Source organism: Aplidium turbinatum, chromosome 14 (genome assembly GCF_918807975.1).
Source record: "Aplidium turbinatum chromosome 14, kaAplTurb1.1, whole genome shotgun sequence".
Classification (NCBI taxonomy): Eukaryota; Metazoa; Chordata; class Ascidiacea; order Aplousobranchia; family Polyclinidae; genus Aplidium; species Aplidium turbinatum.
Genome location: NC_137485.1, coordinates 18,701,982 through 18,726,151, shown reverse-complemented (window position 1 = coordinate 18,726,151; position 24,170 = coordinate 18,701,982). Strand labels below are relative to the sequence as shown.

The following is a 24,170-nucleotide window of genomic DNA, read 5'->3' as shown; positions in this document are numbered from 1 at the left end:
TTAACGGCGGCTAAAGTGCATTTGATTAACGTTTTCTTTCAGGTTGGTTTAGGAAACGTGTGGAGATTTCCATACTTGTGTCAAAAGAATGGTGGAGGGGCATTTTTAATCCCGTATTTCATCATGCTTCTTGTTGAGGGAGTTCCTCTCTTTTACATGGAGATTGCCCTTGGACAACACCTGAAACGGGGGAGCGTCGGAGTGTGGAATCACATTCACCCATATTTGGGAGGAGTGGGAGTGGCAAGCATGGTGGTAAGACCTTTTCTTTATGTTTTGATTTGCATTTGGAGTGATCTAATTATGTCACTGCCGTCCTATCAAAGTCACATTATTGTCTCTCTAGTAATCTTCAGATGAGAATCTAAGTCAAACAAATGATATTTGAAGAGTGGTGGGGGGTACTGGTAGGCTAATGATGGATCACCCTGAGGTAAAGTCCGGGATCCTGTTTGAATTGATGGGGTTGCTTTTTTCTTTTCCCTTCACAAACATTTGATGCTTAAGTCAATATAAATTTTTTTTGCGAGTGTTTTAATGCTGATTTGTTCTAATCATTTTTTGCTTTACCGTTGGTCACTAAACTTATAGACGAGGACAACTGAGTCAACGACTTATGATTAATTAGAACATTTAGTTTGCCGTTGAGTTCGCCAGGCATGTTAATCTCCAAGCTTCCTCGACAAAAGAGTTCTTGCATGTATCTGCACAATTAATCAGACTAGACTCTCACACGTGTGGTCTGTAAGCAACGAAAGTTTTATACAAGTCGCAGACTATCAACTTCCTCATTAACGCACAGTGTTTTGTTTATTTTCGAGTTGACGTTCTTAGTGTCTGGAGTAGATTGCGCCGTTTTGCCTCGGGTCTCAAGTTCAAAAAGAAATTTTTACGCTGATAAGTTGGTTTCTGTCCTTTTCTATTTTCTTAGTCTAATGACTTCATATTTTTTTCATTTTTTTTTTCATCCTCTTATGGTTTAAAGTGAATGTCATAAAATGTTGTTTTTTTACGGCTTTTTTTACTAAATGCTGTCTTCAACGTGTTCAGGTTAAGATCAATACAAAGATTACTGGAGTTTTTATGTAATGCTACACGGTCCCCTTGCAAGGCTTACCCTATGACCCAGTTACCTGTCCAACAAATGCTAACGCAGCTGCTATGTTTCGGTTTTCCTTTCACACGTAAAAAACTTTCATAAAAACTCAGAAACTTGTTTTAATGACTATATTGGACGTTGTAGACGACATCAAACCTTTGCTACAAAGGAAAGGATAAATATAAGAACATACGATAGTGAATGAGACACATTTAGGTATGTTGGGTCGTTCAATTTTTATTTTAACGTTCAATTCAATAAACTATAGGCTTTCTTGGTGTTGCATGATTTTTGCTTCATTAAGAGATTTTTTAATTGCAATAAGCAATAATAACACAATAGATTTAAGCTAATGTAGAAAAAAATCAATAAACATTAACATTACACAGTGATGTTGACTGTTGACTGTTTCTTTCTTTTGGCAGGTGTGCTTTCTCATTGCCTTATATTACAACATGATCATTGCTTGGGCTCTTTTCTACTTTTTCAATTCATTCCAGCCAACTCTGCCCTGGGCACAATGTCCTAACATCACAAACACGACAGGTAAGACTTTAAAAGTAAGCCATGGTGAACATTTTTGACCAAATGCATTCTAATTGAAAACTAGGTTTTCTTTTCTTTTGAAGACTTGATCTCTAAAGGTGCAATCGCTTGTTTCTTGACCATTAGGACAATTAGCAAGACGAGGAGTAGCCTAGGTGGAGTACCCTATTATATGGGTTAGTGTTAAAACATATTGAAAGAGATGCTAATGGACCAAAAGGTTACAGACCACACAATTCATATTCAAAATGAAATACCAAAACAAATCCATTGTGGTTTGTGGCCACCGGCGTACAATGTGAAGTTTTCAAAAATGGGTTTTAAAAAGTCAAATTTTATTCCACAATGGAATCATCGATGCGGTCTAATGATCTTACCACAAAAAAAAACAAAAAAACCACAAGGTCACAATTAGAGCTTATATCCCAATTGTGGCATGCATGCTGCCTTTTTCTTACGCTGTCAGCACAACATACACAAGAATATGTATCACAGTGTCACTCGCTACGGTATTGTGATAAGACATATGTTTGCGTTTGCAATGGAGTATCAGTGTCAATCCTTTCGGTGATCAATCAATTATCCTCCGACTGAGAAAGGTAATGCTTCTTTGAGGGCTTAATCCTGGCCGTTTCGCGCACTCGTAGAGGTTTGAACCACCAACGCAAGCCCGGTTCCCGAGTTTGACATTGAAGTTTCCGATTGTTGAAGTGTTATTGTCCATGAATTATTTCATCCACTAGGTGCCACTGAATGGATAGCTGTCCTTGAAATGCGTTACTCAAGCGTACACCCCGAGAATTGAACCAGCGCCGCTTGGTCTTGCAGTTTCTTCATTTGTTAAGTTAGGCGCTTGACCAACTGAGTTACCGGGGCGGGCCTTAATAAGTGAAGGGCTGAATTTGCTTTTTAAAACTTTTCTGTTGCCAAAATTTGGTCACTCGGCGGTATTAAATGATAACAAAAAATAATTCAAATCGTGCTTTATTGTTTATTTCCAATTCAAATTCAAACATTAATGTGGAACTTGACATTTTTGCATGTTAAAGGCAATTTCTAATTAAATTTGCCTGTTTATATAAATTGTGTTTATTGTGAGTATATGTTTAGAACCGGTGGAAGAATGCTCTATCTCCAGCTCCACGTCTTACTTTTGGTATCGGGATACTTTGGATGTCTCTCCATCGATTTCGGAGCCTGGGAACGTGGTTTGGCGATTATCTCTTGTTCTTTGTGCAGCTTGGCTGATAGTGTTCATGGGGATGTTTAAAGGCATCAAGTCATCAGGAAAGGTATGTAAGATTAATATTTTTGTCCTACCAAACAATCTTGCAACAACCTGAGTTTTTGAAAAGATTTTTAAAAATTTTTTGAAATAGTTCTGATTCTTTTCACCCTGTACAAGGCACCGAGGAAGTGTTTGCTCCATTGGCTTAGCTTACGTATTTTCCGAGATCCAAATTTGAAAAACTTTTGGTAATGGATCAATTGGGCGCTAAGAACTTTTGCTAATACAAATCTCTTCCTACACAAAAATGTACTATGTAAGCAAATGCTTGCTCGTGTTTGTTGTTGTGCGTTTAACCGTTAATTTGTTGTCATAAATACAATAATTTTGTCATTGCAAAGCCTTTCAGTAGATTTGCAAAGTAGATTCAACGACTTATTGTTTGCATTGTTCTGTGTACAAGACCAATTGCCATAGTATAGTGCTTGCAAAGGCCACAGAGTCAAATCCTCAATGGATTTGGCAAGATGTGAAATTGCTACGTAAAAATTACCATCATCAAATAAATGTAGCCTGTCTAAAATTACGCTAAACGATAACTGCAATTTTGATACTGCAGTTTTTATTTCTACCTGAGAAGAAATATAATAAGTAGGGCTGGAAGTACCTAAGAGTTGGTAACTGAAGGAAACGACGCTCGGAGAAAGTAACCCCTAGTATTGCAGTGGTACTGTATTCAAATTTGCAGACAATGAGCATCTAAAGTCTGAACATAACTTTCGTCTTTTTCCTTTTCGTGAGAAATGGTGAACTCTTTTAGTGAAGTCTGCTTGCTGTAGTTTTTCCATGTATTTGACAATGAAATTTTGCTGAATTGATTTCTTGTTTGGATCCGGTTATTTTTGAAATGGAAACTCCTTATATTAATCTTTGCTTCAGCAGTGTTTAATACAACCCGCCTACTTAGGCCTGAGCATTATATTATGTTTTACAGTAATTTATAGGCTATCTCAAACCATGTCGTAATGTCTTTTCTAAATGTTTTTTACACCAATGTGGCTTCTGGAAGGTTTTGCAAAACAGTTGAAAACATTTAATGGCTTGCTATTTTACAAAAATAGAAAACAGACAATTTTCTAGCAACAATTTTTGCTTTAAATTTATTAAAATGCTCATGGTCAAACACGGCCTGATCATTTAAAAGGAATCTGCGTGAAGGTAGTGTTTCAAGCCGTACTTGCAACGGCGAAATTTAAGCGTTTAATTTGTAATTTCAAACTTTAGATTGAATACTGAAAAGTTTGGGTGTTCATCAGGACAATTATCGTTTCTAGCACTAGTTTTTTAGATTGTTACGGATAAATTGCGGCACTTTATTTGATAAATATCGTTGTTTTAGTCGACGTTGTGTGACTGTGTGATAGCGTGGCGTGCATGCAGCCATGGATCTTACCAGCACTACGCGTTGGCGTATGTTGGCTCGGGTTGTGTTTGTAAATATGCTGTAGGCTACCATGCGGAAGGAAAGAGAGTTTTCAGATTGCTAAACCCAAAACAAAAAAATTCTTTAAAATAGCGAAAATACGTCAAAAATACGTTATTTTAACAAAGAGAACAGAAATCAGTGATGGCAATGCAGATAGAGCAAACGCCATCGTGGTGTGGATTTTTTTTCAATTAATCTTATATTTGACTGTTTTGTCCATCCTTGATCGTTGATGTAGGCTACACGTCGGCAGGGGCGAGTTTAGCTGATGAGGGGTCCCGGGCACTTTTAGATCAAGGGGCTCCCGTGAAAAAAATATTTCGCGCCGAGAGCGCTAAAAACTTTGCAAGGTAACTTGAAAAGTTTTTATGCCTCACCCACACCGTTGCTAATGCCTTTACGCCAAGCTTAGTCGCCACCTTGTGACTAAAAGTTAACCTTGAAAGAAAAAGGAGGCATTTTGAAGGAGCTTCAAAGGCTGAGAGAAAATAATAATAGCAACACAAAATCACATTTTTCCACGTCGGAGGGCCCTTTAAAAGGGTGGCCCGGGCAACTGCATCCTCTGCCCTCCCTAAATCCGGGCCTGCACGTCGCCATGGTTTTGTTAGTCTAATTCTTAAAAGTTTAAAACTACGTTACTGGAAGCAACTAAAGTTTTTATTTTTGTTGCTGAAGCAGCTTTTCTGCGTGGGGCAATCGTTGCATGGACCAAGCAGCATCACGTAAATTGGTTCGCTTTTTCGAGCGTCTGAGTTATTACTATGAGTACCACACAGAGTAAAACATTCCTTGTTGGAGTTAACAAACAAAGCCTTTTTTGCACATTGCAGATATATATTCAATAGACACTGTAATTACCAAAAGATAATGTTTAATTGATGCAAACTATTGCTGTGATAATGTATGATTCTATACTTTCTGAGAATGCCGCGTACTTTGTATTGCGAGTTTTGTTCTCCTTATATACTCACTTGCCCTTGCCAGCTTTTCGGACTAATATGCATTTATCCTTACAACTGTTTACGGAGCAGGACATGTGTATCGACCGCACGTTGTATTTTCTTGTGTTACCTAATGTATCCCCGGCCGAAAGTATCATAATAATATTAATAAAACACACTTTTAATCAACTTTGCCATTAAGCACAGTTTTTGAATTGGTTCTAATAGTATCAGATCTAGACAATTGGGAGGCACCGCAGAAATAGCAGATCCAGGGGGGCACGTAGTCACGTGCCGCGTAATATCCAAAAAACATGCATTTTTTTCTCTTTTATTTAATATTTATTAACCCAATTGAGGCTTTTATTCACTGAAATATAGAAACGCAAAACAATAAGAACTAAAGACAAACTAATAGCAATAGGTAACGTAGTAGGCATACAACACAAACTTCTACTGTAACATATAGTTTCAAACATAAGACTGCGACGCTCTGGAAAAGCAGTTGAAAGGAAAGGTTGCTTGCGGTGCCAGAGGCATCGCGCTTGTTAATCAAGCAGCAGATGACGTAACTACCAAACACAAATTCCAGACGTTGTCAAAACGTAAATACCACATCAAGCAAGGCAACAAGTGCTCCGATTAGATCCGCGCTAGTCTCCGTTAACAGTTCGTCTGTGCATTGTCGATGTTTATACGTTGCGTACCCACACCCAGTCAGCAAATCAGTCCGTTTTTACATTAACTCAATGTCTGCAAACACTGAATCAATGTAAAAAAAGGATTAATTTTCTCAATGGGTAGGTGAACACATGACTTTGCAAGACAAGAGCCTAATTCGAATACTACGTGATGGAATTTGATGAGTTCTTGACGTGGCGCGTCTGCAATGTGTGTACTTCACCAGGTTATAGTAAAACAAGAACTCATTCACAAAATTGAAGTTTTGAAAACAACACACGAGGGCAGTTGTGTTGCCATAAGCAACGTTGATTGCGGAAGTGTAGTATTGCACGACTGCATCCATTCACAGGAATCTGAAATAGTCGAAGTCACTTTTAACACGTGGTTTGGGAAATTAATTAACATAGAAGCGAAACAACGAGAAACAATAACACTTCTTCGATGCTGATATTTCTCGTTAGGCGGTCAGTTGCAAAGAAATGTGAGCAGGCGGTCCCGTATCTAGGTGCATTTGACCACCTGCATGTATACCCTACTTCTAATTATATCATTGCGTGACGACCTATTTATGCAATTGCCCATTTCTATTAAGTTAGGCAGATCGGAGAATAGGTGGCTTTAATGCAAAGAAAGTTTGTTGTAAAAAATCGCTAAAGCGAAAGCAATCAGACACGTTTAACCTGTTGGACTTAAAATTTCATAAACTTAGTAGGCCTAGATTATGCTTTTCCTGAAGTATGTAGTTAAATCTTTTACACAGCTCGTTCAAATGTAACCTACAGGCTACAACGCAATTCTGTGTAGTCTGCTCATTTATGTCCATAAACGCACACAGTGAAGTGTTTCACCAGTGACATTACGTCACCACACGGTAAGGTGGTTATTTTTTGGATTCAAGCTTAACTTGACGTACTACACATCTGCATGTTGACTGTGTTACTATCGGTCAGTTTGTAAGGTTACGAGCGATCACCGTATGTATTAAAAATGTCTCGGTTGGGCACAAAAATACACCAACAAAGTATTAAGCGCCAGCTCAGACGTGAAAGAATTTTATAAATTTGAAGGAGTCGCATGTTGTTCATGTTTCAAAGAACGATGATTGCTGTTGTGGTATTATACTTGCAGTCACTCAATGGCAAATTTTATGCTGCAATGCTAAATGTATATCAACAAAAGGAAAGGAAGAGTAGAGTTGTGCAATCGTAGTTTTCTGTAATGCTTCATGATTTACCTTCTCTCCAATAAAAGTTTCTTTTAATAACCCATTCTTCAACTTGCATAACCAATAAAAAAAGTTTTAAGTTGACTTCTTCTGTTTTTCAATCTTCATTTTTTCCACACGATTGTAGGCTTACGCACATAATGTAGGCTGACTTGTCGCTCTGCAGGGTGGTAAAAAACTTTCCTCAGAAAGAAAATGTTAGTTAGAAAATTATTTATTAAAATTTAACTCACTAAGATAATTTCAGATAAAATTGGGCCCTGAAACATAGGGTCTGTTCACAGCTCCGTCACCAAAGAAATCAAAAGTAGTTTTGCACGTTTCTAAGAACAGATAACAGTGTTTTATTTATGGAAAACTGGTCGTATCAAATTTAGGCCTTTCAACTTATCATTCTGGGTATTGATTGCCAGAACCGTCAAAGTCGAACTGATGTAAAGTTATGAAAGCCACCCCTATTCACTACACAAAAGAGTTTTTGCCAATACACTTGTTCCTAACTTTAAGGGACTAGCTTTTCAAACACTGTGTAGAAAGCCCATTGCATTGATAAACTTACAAGCGATGTTTTAGTTACATCTAGAATCATTTTGTGAATCACAAGAGGTCCAGGAGGGTTTTTATATCCAAGCCTGGGCTCATTTGGCTCAGACTGAGGCATAATAACAACTGCAGCTTACTTATTTTTTTCTCGCAAAAGCAAGCAAGAAGGTACATTCCTTCAAAAAGGGTCTTTCCTAATAAAATTAAGGTATTTCTCTTATTAGAAAGGCACTTAAGTACTTAAGCAGACTTTTTTTCTTTCAAAAATGTCTCGTTTTTATCAGTTGTGTTCCAGACGTTCCATTGGAACCGAGTTAAATTGTTCCTTTACCGCTCTGCTTATGTTTACTTCAGAGACCGGTCCAATTCAGACAAAGAAACTTTCATCGTGACGCATTGTAGCGTTAATGCTAATACTTTATTTAGAAAGTATATTGAACTTCAAAAACAACTCTCATAAAGACATCATTTTCTTAAAGATTAAGTAATATTATTAAACAGGTTTCGCAGAAAGATGATTTTCCACATTGTTTGTTTAACAATCACAGCACGACTAGTTCAAAAATAAGATACAAAATTTTCCTTAAATCTAAATTGAGTCCAATGTTTAAATATTTGCACGTTGGCTACCAATGCAACTCATTGTATCTTTCATCATTTTCATGTACAACCGCAATGTTGTCAAAACATTGGCTGAGACACTGGTGCAAGAATTGATTGTAGCCTACAAGTTTGACTGGTTTCGAGTCCGACTTTTTGTTTGTTTTCTACTAGCGTTTTTTTCTTTTGGTGCATGCATCATTGCATCCTGGTGCAATAATTAATATTTATATAAAACAGAGCAGTGCAACATGCAAACAACTGGTTATGGCATGCCCCATACTGGACCCACAGTGGTCATTTGTCAGTAAAAACTGCTAGCGCACCAAATAAAAATACTTTATGTATAAGGCACATGCCTTCCGTTTGCATTATTGTAATTAGGGGGGGGGGGCTCGGGGGGGGACCCTAATAGGCTGCAAGGTTGCAGTCCACCCTGCTAAAATTGGTGAACGTAAATGTCATGTAAAAACAATGTAAAACATTTTTGCAGCCTATCCATTAAAACTAGTCACGAGCCGCCACGGCAATTGATGAATGTGACATGAATTCTACTACCGTGCATAAACATCAAATAAGCTAACACAGTTTCAAAGAACGAAATGGCCTTATTTTTTGGTTATTTTTTATCAGTGGTCTGGTAGACCTCTTTGTCATTACAATTACACGATGTAAACTATGATAACATATAATCATATATCTGTAGGCTACTCTCCTATTTTGAAACAGTAAATTTCCGCTGTTGTTTCTTCTACCTAAATGTTGCCATAGTTTTGAAGAAACATTTTTATATCTCAAAGGACAAGCTCATGCAGCAGCAATAGCGACTCCACAATCCGCCCCGTTAGCTCAATGGTTAAGCGCCAGATTCAAGATCACCCGGCGCTGGTTCGACTCTCGGGTTGTGCGCTTGAGCAATGCATTTCAGGACTGCTCATCATTCAGCGGCACCTAGTGGATAGAATAATTCCTCTGCAACAACGCTTCAACAATCGGAAAACTTCACTCTGCCAATCTCGGTGACCGGCCCTGCGTCAAAAGCCTCTATAAGTATGCGAAACTACCAGGAATAACCTATCAAGGCTTTGTCAGTCCGAGGATAAAGATTCAAAACCAACCAATCGAAGAAGGTTTCAAAATTGTAAAATCTTTATCGTATTTGATGCTTTACCATTTGTCACAAAGACTTTTCTAGGATACAATCGGCCTGCTTTGGAAATATTTCTTATTTCCTCTTCACTTGTAATGTCGACCGCACTAAAGTAGAAAACAACACAGTAAACAGTAAACACACCCACTTTCAGTAGAAAAAAATGCTGATAAAGCTTAAAATACAGCAGCATCATTTGTTTTTTCAACTTTCAAAATAAAAACAAATTTCTCAAGAATTTTATTTTCTGTTTTTGTGGGGATATGTTGTTACAGTATATTGATAAAAAAGTTTCTTTAACGGCTTTTATGACAAGCTACAGTTTCCAGGCAGTGACACAACATAAGATTTGTAGCATAGCAATTTCGTTATGATTTATCCATCTTAATATAAACTCAGTTGAAAACGTGCCCACTGGTAACACTTGTTTCAAATACTGGATTATTTATCCGCAATATTTATAAAAAAATGAATCAAGTTTTGCTTGGCTTGTCAGATAGATAGTTCTGGTCATGCTCGGTCACTTACGGCCATGGTTTATAGTATTTAGGCTACATTTCAAGTAAACTTTGGTATTTTTCAAAAGTTTGCAATAAAACTTCGGCTTTTGAACATCAAGCTACAAAAGCCTAAAGATCTAACTAATGGCGTGAGATTGAAAGTTTAAATAAAAATTGTCTTCATTTGCTTGGTATGCGCCCGTTCGGCGGACGCAGTGTGTTCTTAATGCGTTACAAATGTTCCCTTCCGATTGTCGATTTCCAAACCTTACCGTTTAGCAAATCCTATTTGCCCAAGTTCAATAGTAAATACTTTCATATATCTTCGTGACGTCTTTGAAGCGCTGCATCGACGTTCAGCAACAAAATATAGATAAAACGTTATCTAAACTTAAGAAAGCTTCTGGATATCCCAGTCGGTCAATCCCTCCGGACATTGTGACAGCATCATTATGTTAACAGTTTACATGCACAAGCTGAAAGATATCAATGCTGCTACAGAAAATCATCAAAAGGCATCGAACATATTAGTAGCAAGGTTTGCAATAGGCTATAAACCGGAACCCAAGTCAATAACATGCTGACTGCCAAGAAGAAGAACGCTCCTTAATATAATCCTTCCATATAATGCAAAAGATATGCTATGCAAGTGACAGCTTGGTAGTTGAAATGGTTTGCTTTGGTCACTTGTAGTTTTTATTTTTGAAGCTTATGACCTTTTTCCAATAATAATTTAGGAAACAATAATGATATAAACAAAAATAAAATTGAAATTTTTTTAAAACAGGTGTTTCATGACAAGTTTTTACTAGCAAGTGCCTTGTGAGCAAAGTGGTAAACACTGACGCAGGCCGGTCACCGAGCTTGACACAGTGAACTTACTTGTTTCCTTTAGCGATTATATTCTTTTCAAAACTTTTGATTAGTTCTTTGAAAGAGCAATTTTGGACGTTTACTCCAACAAATGTAGGTGGAAAACAGGTTAGGACTCAAACGGGATACCGTTAGGCATACAAATATTTAAGTGTTAAAGAATTCTCTGTGTTGCATTCTGGAATGTCGTTTGATTTCATGCTTGGTTAATTTATTGTCCAATTACTTTTACATAAACTGGCAGCGAAATTTGCTTTGTTACATCCGGGATTAAACGATTTGACGTAAATCTCTGTTGTTTACAGTAGGCATAGACGACTACAATTGAGTTATTCAAACATTCACTGATTGATAAATAAAAATTTCCAGAATTTTTCTAGCAGGTTTCTTGCATTTTATGTTGAAACATGATTTTTCGTTGAATGGTTTGAGGATTTGAAAACTTTATCGATTAATTTTAAATTCGTGTCAGAACTGATTATCCGATAATTGCTTTTTACTTGAAACGCAACCCACATCAAACACTGTGTTAAATGGACACTATGGTGTTTTGCCTAGGGTGTTTATTTCTATCATGCTCACAGGGAATTACAAAATGCGTTTTGTGATTAACGTGACTACCTGCTTGCCCATCTAGCAACAGTTATCATGCGCCGTTGAAACGACGTAAAACAGGCTAATTTTGATAATGTGGTTTGGTAGAAGAACTTTGCTTCACTCTGTAAAGAACTGTTGCAAAATAAGAGCACCGATAATAATCAATGTATCTTGATAAGCTGTTGTATTGCAATCTATTGAAGACGTTGTAAGTTTGGAAACCTATGCAATAACTTCTGTTTAATATTTTATGGAAGAATTTTTGTCCAATCTTCTCATATTGGACTTCAGTTTAGGTAAATCTTCAACAAATCAAAGTTAAATCTTAGCAAAAACGCAACACTTCATCTCGTGGCATACGACTCAGTATCAAATTATAATAGTCTCTGTCGCTGCCACAGCCATGCCCCTCGTGGGTCATTCCCGCCTTATGCACACGTGTTTGTTGAAAATATATTTAGACATGATTGCTTGAGCTTGCCAAGCTCTGTTGATTGCTGATGGTAATTTGATATCTTTTGCTTGGCAAAACCCTTCATATTTCTTCTTTGCAAAACGTTAAGTTCTTAAACCGATTTTGAGACTAATTTTTGATCTGGCTGGTAGAAGGCATCTCAATCAAAAAGATTGACCATCTTAGACTCTCATTGTCGGCATGATGTTGTTGGAAGTATGGATTGTGGTCAAGGTCATATTGTGAATCCACAAACTGCTGCAGCCGCCGAGGAAAGAGAAACAGTTTTGATTCGATTCATTTTCTATACTATAGCTTTTGACATTTATTTAATGGTATGAAACCAAGCAACATAACTGAAATGTTTATTTAAACGAAAAATGAAGAGTGCAAGTCGAACGTTTCGGACACAACACTGTATCTGTTCCCGACAATGGTTCACCAAATGAAACGTCATATAAAAACCGTTCAGGTCTACTGAATCTTAGCGTATTACGTCATGGAATTTTTTCTAAAAAATGAGCCAAGATTGCACCATCGTTTGTAAGACTTGTATCACACCTGTTGAGAATTACTTCACAATGTTTAACTATGACGTCACAGTAACTGCGTACGTGAGTTTGAGATATTGCAATCTGTTCTGGTCATTCGTAAAATGATTGCTTGAAAGTTGGTAGCATATTTAACTGTTTGCTTAGTACTTGCCAGCTGGACGAAAATTCCGTCTTTATCTAAGTAGTTTGGATTGTAGTGACAGGTTTTTAGTGGTGTATCGCGTTGCACCCCATTTTCGATAGCCGCGGGTTAATTTTACAGAAATACAATTTTGAATAGATGTTTTCAAAGGAGTGTTTCTTTTTCGGTCATTACATACAGACGAACGGATCCGGGAATCTTATGTTACAATTTTCCCACGAAGAGATTATGGTTTACCGCTGTGACCAGTATCCTCATGAGGTATAATAATAGTTGGCCTACAGTTTGTCTACAACATGTAAAGAACAAACATAATGAAAGTAAGAGATTGAATTTTGTTACTCTGGTGCCAACACTTTGCGATACCTTTGAATAACTTACCTTCAACATAAGAAGAATAAAAAAAGAAACCCACCAACAGAGCCGTTTAGAAAACAAGTTGGGCTCGTGAGCAATCTTAGCGTCGGACATCTCAAACAAGATACCTCTATGCAAATGAACAGTGACGATCGGTGAGGCAAAGCAAGGAAAGCAGTGCTCACCTGAGCGTAAACTATGCAAAATATAATGACTGAATTCTAGGTTTAACTTCTTATTATTTTTATCACGTCTATTTTAACTTGAAAATTACTGTGTTCGTGACTAGAATTACTCATAACGCTTGTGAGTAGTCTTAGTGCTCACCAAACCGCATGTCTTGCCTATAAATGCCAATTAACGCAAACGCTCCTGTCAGAAACAACCACTGAGGCTTCAGGGAAATCAACTTGCAAAGTTGCTTTCCCCACGTCCAAAAACGTCAAAAAACGCCTTCGTTTTATCCAATCCTCACCCGTTTTGCAAAACGTCACCAGCTGCTTAGCCAATCAGATGTGTTATGGTTAGAGTTGCTTTCCCAGTGACGTCAATGCGTTCAATCGCTAGACTAACTGGTCATACGCACTGAATGGTCTCTCGTCACGGTACACAGCACAGCATCATAAAGGCGAAAAGATTGTTGCTGTTTTTGATGTCTCCTCGCCAAGTACTTTAGCCTACTATAGCTTTCATAGTCATGCCTTTGCCCTTTTTACAGCGTTGATATAACGTTACTTCGCCAATGAACGTTCAGGTGCGGATGCAATATTTAGTTCGTTAAGCTTCTATACGCAGGAGGCAAACTTATCCAGCTTTTTGTACAAATTGCTTGCGGTTGTAATGTTTAGGCCTAAGTGTTAGTTTTTGTAGTGTAGGCCTAACTGAATATCTGAGAATGAACATTCATGACGAATTAAATATTAGACAATTATTATTCCATGTCTAACACTGGATTTTGGTCCTGCAACGTTAAAATTAAGATTGTTCATGACTTCTGAACATTAAATGGATGTATGATCACGACATAGGCGAAGCACAATTTGACAGATTTTTATTTTTGATTTGTTTTGGAAATGCTCTCAGAGCACACCAAATTGGAAGTGTTTTTCAAAAATTTCTGGCGGAGGCCCCCCAGATCCCCCGCTGGAAGTGTTGCCTTCGGCAACACGCTCTCGGGCTTCGCCCGACGGTTACGCCCTTCGTGACTACTACCTTGCTGCAGAATATTTCCAAGTTGCTTTCCCAACGGTTTAAGCCACCGAACGTCACTGCAAATGAATCACAACAGGAATCCTAATGATGCGCTGTATTTTCTTCCACTGTCGGCTCTCCTGAGAAAATTATGGGTCTTTAAAATCATTTCAGCCAAGATCCAAAAGTACCCCATGGATCCCCTGACAACGTTAATGCAGGGGCAGATTCAGCAAGTAGCCTCTCACATAAGAATATGGAAAAAAAATATGTTATCCACCGAATAATAATTTATATTTTATTTCAGATGATCTACTTCAGCGCCACATTTCCATACATTGTCCTATTGATTTACTTCTTTAGAGGAATAACTCTTGACGGTGCTATTGATGGGGTGGCCTTTATGTTCACTCCAGATGTAAGTCAATTGTTTAGATCCACCTACTTACACAAATGCTGCTTTGGAATTTGTTTTCTTAAAATGTTTTTTAGAAATGAAGAAATATTTATGGGTTACTGTTTGACTCATCATTATCAAAGAATCGCTGATTGTATCCCAACCAACGTTTGGTGAATTATAAAGCTTGCAGTTCGTCCTTTAAGTTCTTGAATGAAGGCATTATCAGTGATCAGTGATGTTAATCGCTTTTTGTAATTGCTTTTTTTTGAAAACTTGGACATAGGAAAATGGCTTTTACAAATATAATTTTGGAAACAAAAAATAAACACAAAAACTAAACATACAAAATAAAATTGTTTTTTTGTTACGGTAACCATTTTTGAAATATTCAAATGCCGAAAAAAAGTTTTTTTTATTTTGCTATTCGAAAACAAACAAGACATGTATATATTGTATATTAATCATTACAACTACAGACTCCCTTGTTTTGTTTTGTAGTTTTTCTGTCACTTTTACGTCATTATAAGGTTAATTGTAAACATTTGTTGCTAGCAAAACGCAAAAAATAATTGCAAATAGTAGCCTACAAAAAATATAGGCCTACAAAAACAGAAAAACGTATGCTCCAAACAGAAGCAAAAAGAAACGCTTTTGTTATATATAGTTATATGATCAGATGCAGAATCATTCTCAATAAGTTTACGGTACGGTAATAACTTTCATTAAAGTATAGCATTGAACTTCTTTGGCATTGATTCGTAGTTAATGCGAGGGAATGTCTAGTGCTGAACTTAAACATTTTTATCCTGCTTGTAGTTTCGTGATATGAGCTTTTTAAACAAAAACATATGATGCTAAAAGTCAATTCAAAGGTGAAATTGAAATTACTCTGTTTAATGAACAGCTTGTTTTGGTAGATGTATCGTTTAACCGATCCTAATGTTTGGAGGGATGCAGCGACCCAAATATTTTTCTCCCTTGGTCTGGGATTTGGAGGAGTAATCGCCTATTCCTCTTACAATGACAAGCACAATAATTGCAAGAAGGACGCTCTGACTGTGGCGCTCATCAACTGTGGAACTAGCATCTTCTCTTCGTTGGTTATTTTCAGCATCCTTGGCTTCAAAGCTTTTCATCGAACACAAGCTTGCATAGATGGGTACGTACGTTGGTCTGTCAGGCTAAACGGTAGTGGTCTGAGGGCTTACCCTAAGTTAATTTTTTACAATTGTACCTTGTTCTGGTCGCTGTTTGGGTATTTTTTTACTCCAATAGGCCTAACAATGCTTATTGTTCAAAGACCATAATTCGTATGTGACCAACTGACCATATGATAATCAAAGCTTCAATTACTGTAAAAGTTAGATTTAAAATTTATAATTCAAAATTTAAATTAACTTTAAAGCTACAATATTTTTTGACAACGAGAAAAATTTCAATAATAGAGTTTTTTTACCTAAGTGCTACTTACTTATTCTTATTTATTTATTCTTATTTTTTCTTTTTATGTTAACTCGCTGATAACTTTATCTGCGGGTCCAACAAATGGACAATAGGCTACGCTACACGAAGAGATCTGGCACAGAATATAAACTTTTGTCACACGGTACCTGTTTGATTGCTTTCTTTTCATATTCATACAGTAGTAAAAACTTTTCAATAGGATGCGAGCATGTTTAGTCAGTTAGATCAGTGAAATGCGTAAATAAAGCCAACATTGTTTAAAATTTAGATGAGTTGTAAACATACATTTTTAATGAAGTGCGTTTGTATATCCAGCACCCGTGGCTCTGGTGCTGGTAGCCCTGGGTTCGATTCCAGGTCGAGTCATACCAAAGACTTTAAAAATGGTGCCGATTGTGTTTTTTCTCGCATAACGCAGTGAGGATAAATCGGGTAGGCTAATAATCTGGTGACATATCACCCTCTTCCAATCTGCCTTGAGCCAGCATGGAAGCAGTACGGCTCATAAAATCACATGGAACCCTGTCAAGTAACCTATGTTGAATGATGCGCAATCTGCTGCAAGCGGAGATAGCGAATGATTATTATTGTATATATTCAACGTGCTGAAAGTACGAAAAAGCTAAAAAAAAAAGCTAAAGTACGAAAATATGTAAAGTCTATAAACTGGTGAGACGTCGAAACATCATGGTAAGATTGATTTGCCCAAATAACTTGACATTTTTGCCCAAATTCGCTACGTTTTTCAGCGGGGGAGCGACCGCCTCCCTGCCCCCCCATCTCCTACGGCTATGCTTTGATGACGTGATTATTGCTCAATTTCGCTCTACGTCTGACCAAGATTTTTTACTTTTGTGTTTCTTCACACAATGGGGAGACTTCTGACAAAGCGGCGTTCCAGTAGCCTACATGTACACCTTGTCATGTGAAAGGTGTCATGAAAGTTTGCAGTTATTTCTAATAACTCATGAAGTCAATTGAAGATTTTTTTAGCCTGCTTTAAAATACTGCACAGTGACCAAAATTTTTCTACCTCTCCTCAAATCCGTTGCACATTCAAAACATGCTCTGTTTTGTTTTCCGTCGGTTAGGTTGACGAAATGTGATGTTGTTTTTTCAATTGTTTTTAAAGGGCACGTGACCAACTGCCCCCTCTAGATTCGCCTGCTTTGTGAGTAGCTGCACTTCGGAAATTAGATGCTTCGCTCTAAGTCTAAAAGTTGTGCAATATTGACTTGTTGATAATTTTTTTATCGTATTTTTGACCAGGATTTCATTGAATCCAAACTTTTTGTTGGTTCAATGTATCAACCCTATTCTTTTTTTTATGTGGATGTTTGTAAAAGTAAAAACTTCAACGTTTTATGTGAAACAAATATGAAAATAAACTTTCATTTGAACCAACAAACGCTTCTTCAGCAACCGTTTGGCCGGGCGTGGTTATCCATGCAGCCTATTGTTAAGCGCCCGATATTGTGCACGAAGAAACAGCAAAATCAAGCAGCGCTAGTTTGGCTCTCCGGGTGTGCGCTTGAGTAACGCATTTAAGAACTGCTCTTCATTCAGCGGCACTTGGTAGATAGAATCATTCACGAACAACAACACTTCAACAATCGGAAACTTCACTCTTGCAATCTCGATGACCGGGCCTGCGTCAGTGGTTCAAAGCCTCTACGACAGTGGTTTTCAACCTGGGGCTAGCAAACCCAGTGAAAGTCGCGAACCATTTTCCTGTAGTCGCAAAACGCCTGAAAATCCAGTTTATCGTTTTCAATTTTTTTTTGGCCGAAAAGTTGAAAACTGTTTTTTCGCAATCGACAATTCCTCGACCTGAGGTTATTCTATTGCTTACGAAGCATTCGATATTTCACCCCAGTTCTGATATACGTTGCTTTGAACAGACTAAAGTTAACCAGTAACCACGTCATGGCAAAAAATCAAGGTTATTTGGAATCCTGTGTCAAATAGGGATTTCTCTATCGTTTCCAATGGCATCGAAAATTTCCTGATTGTCGACTATTTTGTTTTAAACTTAATTCAGCAACAGTTCCACGCATTGACAAACTTGAAAGATGCAGCACCAACCATCTTACTAAAACGTATTCCAATAAATTTCTAAAAGATTGCTATAAATTCAACATGTGGAAATGCGAAAATGTAGCTATTATTCGTTTTTTACTCTTACAATTTAGCCAAGCTTAATAGAAAATGGAAATCATCGGACGAAATGCAATAAAGCAGTAATAATATCGCAAAAAGACGTTTTTGATTTAAGAAGTTTACATTAGAAAAACGAAACGAGACATAACTGAACATCGGTATGAATCAAATTTGGTCAAACTTTGCATTAATCACTTTTATTGAATATTTTTATGAGAGGTCGCAATGCTAGGTTGATTGCTCTGAGGGGGTTGCAGTACAAAAAAAGGTTGAAAACCCTTGCTCAACGAATACGCCAAACTGCCAGGATTAAGCTCTCAAAGAAGCTTTGCAGTCCGAGGATAAAGATTTCCCCACTTTATACAGATTTTGAAATTAGATGGATACAGTATTTTTAGGGGGACCCAAGGAGTTAAAAGTTTTAAGATTTGCCTTTAGAATATTTTTAGACGCTATGTCCTAAAAAAATGTGCTATTTTAATTGTTCAGAAATATTATGCTGATTCGTGGGTTTTTCAATGCCCACCAACCGGATCATTGCCTAAACACTGCTGTCAGTCACATGAACAGAGAAAACTATCCGAATTTTGTTGAAGTTGTCAACCACACTTTGATCTATCAACGGAACGATTCCGAACATGATGGACATCTTGCTAACGTAAGTGCAACCAAAATGTTGCCACATCATTCTTCCCTCAAGGAAAAACTACAAAAAAAATAAACAATCAAAATCAGTAGGCTACCGTTATCATTTTGAGTCATTCCAAAGTGCTAGCCTATATATTTTTATGTTTTGCAAATATATGCAACTTACACATATTAATATGCAGTATAATTAAATGCAACTCATTCAAGTAATGTGTACGCTAAACATAACCTCTACTGCTTTAAAAAGATTTATGTTTCTGCAGTTGTGGCAAAACCTCACTATAGCGGATTGCTCGGCGAAGACTGAGTTGAACAAGGTATGGTATAAAGGAAACTAAAATGTCTAATCATGTTTTTATGTTTGAAAATGTTTTTTAGAAAACGTTAGAGATCATGTTTTCTTTGGCATTTTTCGGAAATAAAGCTGAGTCTATATGCTTTCTTGTTGCTAATAACAAAAATTACTGCATTTTTTGAGTAAATTGCGGGTCCCCTAATTTGCGGGCCCTGTGCGATCGCACGGTTTGCACGCCCCAAAGACCGGCACTGTCTACAGTGACGAAGAAAAGTAGAAAATAGAGGTAATAAAAAATAAAACAAAAATGGTTGAGGGAAGCACGATGGGGCTTTTAACTCTTAAGACGTCTACCAACACCACTTGATGTTTTGTACCCTGGTATGAGGTTGTACCCGTTTGTTGGGACCACTGGTCTATAAACTATGTTCGCATAAATTACGTTAAAGTGAAAAAAACAAAAAAAAAAACAGAATGACAATGTAATTTTGAGTAGATGTATCATTTTGCCAATGATAATAATAATAATAAAACATGTTTTATGTTGTGCCCCTTGCGACAACTGACTGCGACAAGCCACTGTACACTGCCATCACAGATGCGACACAACAGACAACAAATTGATTATGGAGATTTCCATTCTCGGACTGAGAAAGCTTCATTGCAAATTAATCCTGGCAGTTTAGCATACTTCTAGATCAGTGGTTCTTAACCTATGGGTAATTACCCACATGTGGGTAATTTGAAGATAGCAGGTAGGTAATCAGCTGAACCAGAATATATAGAATTATAGATGTAACAAACAATGTCACAGCTGTAAGTGGTAAAGTTGCTTTATTACTTACACTTTTTTTGATGTTTTGAGTCCCTTCAAAACAACCAAACAAGCACAGTGATATTTTATCATTTTTAAAATTGTTTCGTCATAGTAATTTATTTTCTCATTATTTTTGTCGCCAGTTTTATGTATTTTATTTTTGTGACATAATGATAAGATTTTTCTTGTCTAATCAGTTCATTTACAGTTGTTTTATGAGCAAGCTTGATGGCTGCGTTGCTGTTTGAAGTAGTATAGCCAAGTGTAGGCTACATTTAGAGTTAGTGTTGAGACGAGCGAGCTATAGGCCTATTCTTTTGAAGATGAAAGCTTGGGAAAATTCTGGGGAAAGCATATCCAAAAGTTGCGCAAAAATCACTAACATTATTGACTATGTAACCTATATATATTCTACTTATCTCTGTGAATCAGCAATTTCAAGTGTTGTTGCTTTGAAATCAAAATCCCGAAACAAGCTGTTAGATCTGGAGTCAGATTTGAGTTGTGCAGTATCCAAAATCGCACCCAATATTGCATAGATTGTACACAAAAAACAAGAACAAATGTCTCACTAACACTATTGATGTTGTTCTTTGCATTAAATGTTATTTTTGTTGAATAACGCTGTTCTATATCTTTAATACGGCAAAATAGATAAAATTAGATTTTGGGTAATGGGACTTTGATCTGGACAGAAATGGGTAATAAGGGAAAAAAGGTTAAGAACCCCTGTTCTAGATGATTTTAACCACTGACGCAGGCCTGGTCACCGAGATTGATAGATTGATAAAAAGTCGAATCAGCGCTACTTGAACTTGCAGTGTCTTCGTGCACAAAGTCGGGCGCTTAACAAGCTGAGCTAATAATTGGTGCGGACAAACAGAAAACATCAAACGAACGTGTAGCCATCGAATCATCTGCTCTCACTACTTTAACACAACAATAGAAAGGAAGAATAACCTTGTTGCTCTGTTATTGGTTTCAGACTGTCAGTGGACCTGGATTGGCCTTCATTGCTTTCACAGAGGCCATGATTCATTTGGATGTGAGCCCGTTTTGGAGTGTCATGTTTTTCTTAATGCTAATTAATTTGGGGCTTGGTTCAATGTTTGGGACCTTAGAAGGCATTATTACTCCTCTACAAGACCTCGGTTTAAAAATTCCTAAAGAAGCTATTGTTGGTAAAATTTCTATTGTTTATCACTTGTTATCTTAACTGTCGTATAATTTTGGTTTTGTTATGTATTTTACTGGTGTCGACAAAGACGTCCTTCAATTAATCTCATACATGCTGCATGAAGCTACACCGCCTTATTTTATTGAAGTCTATAGCCCAAGTGTTAAGATGTTTACTAAAATCACACAAATGCAGCTAATTTTTAACATTGACTTCAATTATTTTTTGTAGCTATTCTTTGCATTTTGTCTCTTGGAATTGGTCAAATATTTACTCTGAGGTGTGGAATGTACATTCTGGATATATTTGATACATACGCTGGTACATTACCATTATTGACCATTGCATTTTTTGAGACAATGGCAGTTTCCTGGGTTTATGGATTTAAAAAGTAAGATGTGTTTAAAAGTTGATTATTATATTTTGTTTAAGTTTTTATTTTTCAAGGTTAAATGAGAAAATAGGTAAATTTATTTCACTCGTATTTGAATCTTGAAAAGGTATTGGTAAAATATGCTTTTAAGTTGCAAGAAAAACGTTTTAAGATCTGTTCAGATGGCCATGAATTTATTGTAGTCAACTACTAATAGAAATGATTTCTTTTGCTTTTTTTGTGGAAAACTTACACCCACAGATCCAATGAAACATCACCTAGCTGTACCGGTAATAGGGGAAGGTCGGGAGCGGGACCCATGATCATGGTGGGAGCCATAATCCACCCCCGTTTTTTTTAATATAAAGTACTCTTTTTGCATTTTTTGACGTCATTATATTTTTTATGCTTGGATAACGTTCCCACAATCCTTTGGTCAAAATTGTACTAAAAATGAAGGTGCAGAGAGGATTTATAGGTTTTGGGTTAAAAAAGTAAATTTTTTTGGCTGAATGTGTTTTAAAATAACTCATTTGTTATGCAAGAAATGTTCATGAACTTTTTTGTAGTGGTAGGTGATGTATTTATGATGAGATTAAGCTGAAAGTTTTTTAGATAGCAATGTTAGTTTTTTTTCAGCTGTTGTTTCATTTCTGAACGATCAGGTAGGGAGCCTTGAGTCACCTTGTATTGGGACCTACAAGCCATGACAAGTGCCTGTGATAGTAGATGTTAAAGTGTCATATGACATCATTTTTTTGTTTTCACACCTTTCTATTAGGATATATCACAATTCTGACTTTTGTTTCATTTGCAACTATTAATTATGCTATTTCACATGAAAATTCTGACAACTCATCTCAAGGAATCATTTGAAAATTCTCCATCGCTTATTTCAAAACTCAAAGCTTGGAAGCTGGCTTGAAGATTGATTTCACACATAAATAATACAACGGTGGCCATGATACAACTATGTTTTAGAATTGTATTTTTGATATGGCGAAGTGATTTCTTTGCTAAATTACTACATTTTTTGGCTTATCGCAATTGTGGCTTATCGCTCCCCACATGTGGGGTGCGATAAGCCGCTTGGCGCGTGTTTATGTTTTTGAGCGTAAATTAAACATTCGCTGAAATAATAACTTGTGCTTTTGCTGTAGAGTAGGTAGCACTACAAGGCATTGCAAAACCAATTTTTAGAGAAAAATATTGAGAAACGTAGAAGATATGCATCTAAAAGAAAAAAGTGGCTCGCAGGTCCCGACCTTCCCCTACTTTAACTTACTTGCTCTGCCTGAGCTGTGCGGTAGGCACTTTTACGTAGTACACTGTCCGAATTCCATAACGCAATCATGCGTGACGTATATGACATCACTGGTATTTCAGTCACAATTTTCCTTATTAACTCCATTGATTGCAGTCATTAAGATTCTTCTTGCACTCAGTTCAGTTGCAGAAGAAAAAGTAGTATTAGCAGAAGGTGGGAATCGAACCCACGCAATCGAAATTACTTCTACTTTGCCCTAACCCATTCGGCCACGCAGGTTGTGGGGATGCATTCAGCTAAATTTCTTTGTATCAAAATTTTTCGATAAAGACGACCAGATAATCACGTGTTGAGTCACATGACTGAAGTCAGCTGATTTGCGTGTACGTCACGCATGATTGCGTTATGGAATTCGGACAGTGTACTACGTTAAAGTGCCTACCGAGTTGTGCAGACGTTATTGAAAAGAAACAGATTTTTCTAAGCAGCTAAATGTCGATTATTTTCCGCAAGCTGTCGCATTATACAATAAAAGCAAGATCACGCCAAATAACAGAAATCTGAAAACGTAGTGAGCCTGCCTACTTATATATTGTAACCTTTTACGAAAGCGGAATACTTTTACTTTCACGGAATATGTGTGTGTGTATTAGTTAGTTCTTGTGATGTTGTTGGGTTCAGTCGTGTTCTCATTGCTTTAAGAATTGGCGCTCCAGTTGTTTCAGAAACGAGGAGGCGACTGATTCTTAACTAATTCATCTACTTGTTTTAAAGTATCAGGTTTGGCGGCCACGCCTAACTATGTTTGTCAATGCATAGGCTATAGTACCGTAGAATTAGATCTTTTCATGCACGTCTTAAAGACTTAAACCATTAGGTTTTGCCACCTTTTCCTTTTGTTGGTTTCTGTTACTGTGTTTCTTTTCCACAATATCATTTCTTCTGCATTCTGACAAAGAAAAATAAAATGAATTGAATTGAATTGAAGCTCACCGTCAGAAATCCTTAAGATTTATTACGAAACCACCGGCATCTCGACCACCAAAACCAAAAAGCTATTAACACTTTAAAGACCACCGGCATAAAAATGCCATCTATTGGCAGGGCTTAGCCGAAAGAAGTCAGAGCCATCGGTTTAAAGCGCCTGGTTACGATCTGGCAATTATCACAACCACAAGTGAAGTAATTATTCCGGAATTTTCAAACCAATGACAGCATTCAACTTATATTTGCGATGAAAAGAAATGAAAAATCCGCCCAGTGAAACCTCCCTGAAATGTACCGGAACGACGATTATCTAGCTTTTAAGATAAACATAGAAATTAAGTTTCAGCCTACTGGAGTAGACTGCAGTAGCCGATTTGTGAACAAACTAGTTATACATTTTCCAGTGCTT

The 24,170-nt window shown here is 37.0% G+C and overlaps 1 protein-coding gene across 1 annotated transcript in view; it reads left to right on the top strand.

Moving 5' to 3' along the window:
* The window catches only part of LOC145783442 (sodium- and chloride-dependent transporter XTRP3A-like), a 33,231-nt gene that overhangs the window by 3,175 nt on the left and 5,886 nt on the right, over window positions 1–24,170 (top strand). The window contains exons 3-11 of the mRNA XM_082595318.1: window positions 43–255; window positions 1,525–1,645; window positions 2,756–2,937; window positions 14,481–14,591; window positions 15,491–15,732; window positions 18,687–18,855; window positions 19,109–19,162; window positions 20,943–21,138; window positions 21,366–21,525. Of these exons, the coding sequence (XP_082451444.1) occupies window positions 43–255; window positions 1,525–1,645; window positions 2,756–2,937; window positions 14,481–14,591; window positions 15,491–15,732; window positions 18,687–18,855; window positions 19,109–19,162; window positions 20,943–21,138; window positions 21,366–21,525 (1,448 nt within the window). The remainder of the gene's footprint in view (window positions 1–42; window positions 256–1,524; window positions 1,646–2,755; window positions 2,938–14,480; window positions 14,592–15,490; window positions 15,733–18,686; window positions 18,856–19,108; window positions 19,163–20,942; window positions 21,139–21,365; window positions 21,526–24,170) is intronic.